This window comes from Sminthopsis crassicaudata, chromosome 5 (genome assembly GCF_048593235.1).
Source record: "Sminthopsis crassicaudata isolate SCR6 chromosome 5, ASM4859323v1, whole genome shotgun sequence".
Taxonomy (NCBI): Eukaryota; Metazoa; Chordata; class Mammalia; order Dasyuromorphia; family Dasyuridae; genus Sminthopsis; species Sminthopsis crassicaudata.
Window position 1 is genome coordinate 134623119 of NC_133621.1, and position 6000 is coordinate 134629118.

The window sequence follows — 6000 nt, forward strand, 5'->3', positions numbered from 1 at the left end:
AGGAGAAAACAAGAATATAGGTAAATATCTGAAGAGTATAATGATAATATTAATAAATAAAAAGTAGCTTGGGAAGTAAGGGACTAGCAGTTAGGGGAATCAAAAAGGCTTCATGTGAAGTTATGCTTAAGCAGCATCTTAAAATAAGAGAGAAATTTTATAAGGCAATGGCAAGGAGGGAAACTATTCCAGGCATGAGGAACAGCCAGAGCGAAGGCAGGGAAACAGAAGATGGAATGTCATGGGTGAGAAACAGAGAGAGCCCTACTTGTCTGAACTGCAAGGTACAGAAGGGAGTATAATACATAGAGAGTCTGGAAAGATAAGCTAGGGCTAGCTTGTGAAGGACTTTAAAAGCTAAACAGAGTTTATGTTGGCAGTATAGTTTATTGAATAGGATAATGAAATTGCCAGACATAAAGGGGAATCCATTATCCTGTAAAGCATTCTACTTTTGGGTAGCTCTAATTAGCAAATCCTACTCTTGCAAGTTGCAAAGACCATGTGGAAAATCTCCTGGAAACAACAATGGTTACAAGTTACATATTGATAATGATGATCTAGGTTTCCAGAATGTTTACAAACTGCATCTACCAATAGTAGTCTAACTTTCTGTGTCCACAGGAAGATGTGAATAACAGTGACAAAGAGTTCCCAATACCCTACACATTGTGGTGTTTAATAAATAATGGTTTGAAATTTTAGATTTTTGATTTTTTTAGATTTGATTTTTGAAGTTTTTGAATTTTAGCTAGGAAAAACCTGGGCTCAAATCTTAACTTTTTACATTCACTAGTTATGTGACCAAAGTCACTTACCTTTTTTTTGGATCTCTCTTTTATGTAAAATGAAAGTAGTAATAGATTTATTTTCTACATGATAGTAGTATTATGGAAATCAAATGAAATAATGAATTCATAAAGTTTTTTAAATCTTAAAGTGATACCCATTAATGCCAATTAAGTGATAAGAAACATCATCTACAATGATGATCAAATAAAATCTGCTGAAACCATCTAGAAATATATAATTCCAAAGTCACACATGTAATATATACAATCTAAGTTTAATGTGGTTGGTGTGTCCCTAGGTATATCTGACTGGTATTTACTCTAAGGTTATCGATACCATAACCTTACCCTTAATCAGGAAGGGGGGATTGCATGTTATGAATTAGTTGTGCACAAAGTATTTTTTTCCTTTGAGGTAAATCTGTATTGTCCCCCTTGAAGTCCTGGAGCAAACTTGTTTTTACCAGAAAATCAAAAGAACTGAAAGGTTCTAACTAAGGTGGAAAAGTTTTGAGTGTGGGCACAGAGAAAAACTGTTAGTCAGCTGAGGACTAACTTAAGTTAAGAAAGACCCATGACTAGGTTGGTTATAGGTGATTAGTTTTTCTGCCACATCAAATCATGTATACTTATACTAATATAAAGTATACTAATGAGCAAAGGATTTGAGATCTATGTCCATTTTTTCATTAGTACTGATAGTTCCTCCACAGACATAGATTTCAAACCTTATGTCCATGGAGGAACTATCAATACTGATGAAAAATGACCTTGTGCAGTATAGAAGTAAACCTGGAGTAAAGGGAGTTCCAATAAATTACATAAGGTCCCTTCCAATTCTCAATTCTAGCTCAGAACAAATGGTCAAGAAACAGATATCTTAGCAAAAACTGAGACTATCAATCTAGAGCTTCATTTATCATCCTACTACACAGGATTGGGATTTTTGACTTCAGAAACAAAATTTGGAGAGAGTTCTGACCTAGAAGTGTTGCAAACTATATCTCTAAGTATGTTGTCTGTACTAATGAAATTATGGAATAACTATTAAAGTATGTTTCCTTGTAGTGATTCAATTTTTTTAAAGCACTTAAATACTTACCATTTATCAAGCAAGGCATCTTCCAGATGCTAAATTTATCAAGACTCTAAAAAAGACTCAAGAAGTTTTGATCCCTCCTAAAGATGCAATATATTAGCAGATGAGTCAAGACAAGATCATTTGAAAGAAGAGTCCAACAACTAGGGAGATTAAGAAATATTTTCAGAGATTTTAAGACATAAGAATAAGGAAGGAATGCATTCTATGTATTCAGGAAATCATTCAGAGGGTAAAGGAGACAGTAAAGAAATAAGGGTAACTCTTGAGTTTGTATACCTGAGTGACTGGAAAGATGGTAGTGATTTGCAATAAAAGTCGTTACATAACCTAAAGAAGTTTATATCCTAGCTTCAAAGAGTAGAACAGAGAAAAAAGTAACACAACCTGCATTCTCTTCCCCCAACTCCTTGGGCAAAAATGAGTGAAATAACATTTTGGGAAATGGGTGGCAAATGGCAATAGATGGTGTCATTGAGCTTAGTCCTTCAATTTGCTGGTTTATGTGGGAAATCAATCTATGCAGCTTCAATAAATGGAACCATAGCCTTCTTTTCCACCTCACCTTGCCATGAGATTTTTCTGGGTTCCAATTTCTTTGAGGAAAAAGGACAACTACATATAAATTCAGTTTAATTCCAGAGATAAATACAGATTACAATGTTTAACTAAAATTTGTATTGGCCTTTGAAAGATTGAACTATTTAATGTGAACAGATTCTAGAGTAAAGAGAACTATTGGTGAATTTTCAGATGTTTTCTTGCATTTTAAAAAAGTTTTTTTTTTATTTTAAACATTATTTATAAAATATCCAAATACATAAACACATGCATTTGTAAGGGATTAAGCAGAAATTTGCATTTTGCACATCATTTAAAAATACAAATGTTTTGCATCTTCTTTCATTAAATTACAATTGAATTTAAAATAGGGGAACACAATGCTTTTCAACATTAACTTCATGAAGCTAAAAATTTACCTCCATTTTAGTTAATATTTGTATATGTTACATAGTACTATTTATTTTTAAGAGGAAGTCTAAGAGATGCAGTTGTTGTAGTTGTTTCCATTAAACATTAAACATTATATTTAACTGTAGCAGAAAGGATCATTTCCCTATACCTGCTACATATTTAATGTGATTGGTAACTACATTCCTTAGATGTATGTTGTTTCTTCTAGTGTCTTGTCTTTTCACCTGAAGGGATGCATCCATACTTCTGTTTATATTAAATCATCCTTCTTACTACTTGATCCCAGCTGTTCTCAACTTCTCAAGTGTTATCTCACTTCCTCATACTTTAATGTGTCTTTCCATTGTTTTCCAAAGCTCTGCAGCATACTTTGTAGTTTATATTACTTCAGCTCAGCATTCAGTAGTTACCTAGGTAGGAATCACTGTCACCCAATTTGTTTGGGCCATTAATAAAAAGCTGAAATAACAATAATGAGTTGACCTCACTATTGATCTTGGTTTGACATACAGTATCATAAAGCAGGCTGCTGACTTTCAAAAACTAAATGTGGCATAATTTACACATTGACATGATGGGCTCATTAGTTGAAAGAATGACTGGATACTGTGTGCATGTGTAAATAAATGTCAATGTAAAGGTGCAAAAGACAACAAAAAGATTGTATTTTAAAGTATAGGATGGTATTAGTTATTAATTTTTAACCAATTGATTAATCAACCAATCAAAAAATTAAGAATTATTAATAATTAAATATTCATTATTATTATTATATTTTTATGTCATTTCCTCCCAAAAGCACAGATTTCAAAAAGAGATGAATAAGTGACTAAGAATCAGAAGACCTGTCTAAATTTATTTTTGCCATTACTCTAGGTGACTCCCTTGGCCAGTCATCTCTCCTCTTAAGTCCTAAGCTTTTTCATCTGTCAGAGAGAAATAATCACCTCCACATCATGATGAAGCTTTAGAGGAGGACTTCAGCTCAGGGAATATATAGATTTACAATAGAAAAAAATTATATATACATACTAATAAATAATAGGCACCAGGAGAGAGCCATCATACCACCTGAGATTAACCCATTCAGGACATATCTAGTGACAAACTAACCACTTGGAAAGATTGAGATGGATGTGTTTTGTGTGTAACACTGGGATTTTATTTCTATTAAATAAAAGGATCTTTAAATCTCCTAAGTCTAAAATAGCAATTCTTCTCTATAGTTAACCCAGAAGAAAAACTTCTGGATACTCTGAAACCAATATTTTCCTGCATTAGAACATCAGGCAAAGATGGAAGAAAAGTTAAAGGTGGACACAGAGGAGAAAGAAGGAGAGAAAGATGTGAAGGTAGAGGAGAAGAGAGGGAGGAAGAAAAGGAAGAGAAGAGATGAGGAAGAGGTGGAGGAAGAAAAGTAAAAAAGGAAGGAGGCATGGGGGGCAAGGAAAAAAGAAGAGAGAAAAAGAGGAAAACCAAAAGAGGTTGGAAGAAAAGAAGTGGAAGGAGAAAAAAAGAAAAGGTGGAGTAGAAAAAAAAAGAAGGAGGCCATGGAGTATGAGGAGGGAAAGGGGAAGAAAGGAAAGAAGGGAGAATGTGGAAAGAGAAAAGAGGGGGAAATGGAGGGAGAGGAGAAAAGATGGAACAAGAAGAGACTAGATAAAGAAAAAGTTGGAGGGAGAGGAATAGGAAGAGAAGAGACGGAAGAGAAGAGGTGAAGAAAATTTGGAGGAAGAGGAGAAGGAAGAGAAGAGATTGAGAAGAGGAGAGGAGGATGCAGAGAAGAGGGGGTAGGAAAAAAAGGAGGAGAAAGGGATAAAGAGGAGCAGGAAGAAAAGAGATGGAAGGAGAAAAAGTGGAGGAAGAGGAAGAAAGGGGACCATGAGGGAGGAAAAAAAGAAAAGTGGGGTGATGAAGAGACAGGAGAGAGGAGGAAGATGAAGACGTAGGGGATGGAGTTAGAGGAGGATGATCAGGGAGGAAAAGGAGATGGGGGAAGTGGAAAGAACAATTGGGAGGGAGAGAAGAGGAAAAGGATTAAGAGGAAATAGAGAAGGGAAGGGCTGAGGAAATGGAAGAGGAGTCAGCTGTCCGCAAGCCGCGTCTGCACGTTACCTTTAACCATGACTTCGTTTGTTCACAGGCTATGGCTTTGCGCAAGGCTTTACTACCGGACTCCTGAAGATGAACCAAAATTGTGGTAGGGGCGGACAAAATTGTTTTTTCTACAGACTGCATGACGGAAGGACGGGATGATGAAGTGGATGAAGACAGGGACGGGGGTGACGAAAGAGCCAGGCCTGAGGACGTGAGGGAAGCCATAGTTTTGAAATGAAAAGGGAAGAGTTCCTCTGAGCTTCCAGAAGATTCTTCGGCTCTCCCTCAAATGTGCTTCTTTCGGGGCGTCTGGAACCTAAATTGGCCAGAGGCGTCATAGTGGGTTTGGAACCTGGCTCCGGTGGAGTAAGAAGAAGGCCTGGAGCCATTGGGGAGGGGTGGGGCCGCATGTGACCCAGGAGAGAGCCCCCAGGATTCGAAAAAGCAGCTCAACAAAGCACCGGAGTCCCCATCCTTTTACTTAGACTACCAAATCAGTTCAAATGACCTCGGCCAGCTCCTTCTGGGACAAGAGACAGTGAGACGACTACTAGATTTGGAATCATGAATTTGGAATCATGACTTGAGTTTGAACCTTAGCTCTGCCTGTCCATACTTGAGCAAGCAGCAAGCTGAGGGCAAACTGCCTCAGTTTCCTCATCTGTAAAGTGGAGACAGTGGTGAGTGGAAGAGTTAGATCTTCTCTAAATCCCTTTACAATATGAAATCTGTTCCTCCTTTTCCTCATTCACAAAATAAAATTAACAGTATTTGAATTCCTCTCTCAAGGAACAGTTGTGAATATCATGTCAGGTAACGTAAGTATGATGCATTATATTTGTAAAGTCTTATGTTATAAAAACTTTAAGATTTACAAAGCATTTTAAACGCACTAGCTATTGTTTTTAATAAAATTACTAAGTGTCATTCATTTCTTCACTAAGGTCCTGCCCTAATACCTCTAGGACATGGAGCTGATCTTTTCATTTCACCACATCAAATTAATTTCATAATTTATGTATTTCATAGGATTTAGAG

At 36.3% G+C, this 6000-nt stretch overlaps 1 protein-coding gene across 3 annotated transcripts in view; it reads right to left on the reverse strand.

The window, feature by feature from the left end:
• LOC141543288 (uncharacterized) overlaps nucleotides 1-5303 on the reverse strand; it is a 68243-nt gene extending 62940 nt beyond the window's left edge. Inside the window, exon 1 of one of the 3 annotated variants that reach the window (XR_012482402.1) lies at nucleotides 4981-5303. Coding sequence is in view for 2 of the 3 variants with exons in the window: in XM_074268276.1 (XP_074124377.1) it covers nucleotides 4981-5187 (207 nt within the window). In the remaining variant the exon portion in view is untranslated. The remainder of the gene's footprint in view (nucleotides 1-4980) is intronic. The other 2 variants (XM_074268276.1, XM_074268275.1) reach the window with 2 other exon arrangements.
• Between the last annotated feature and the right edge of the window lie 697 nt (nucleotides 5304-6000).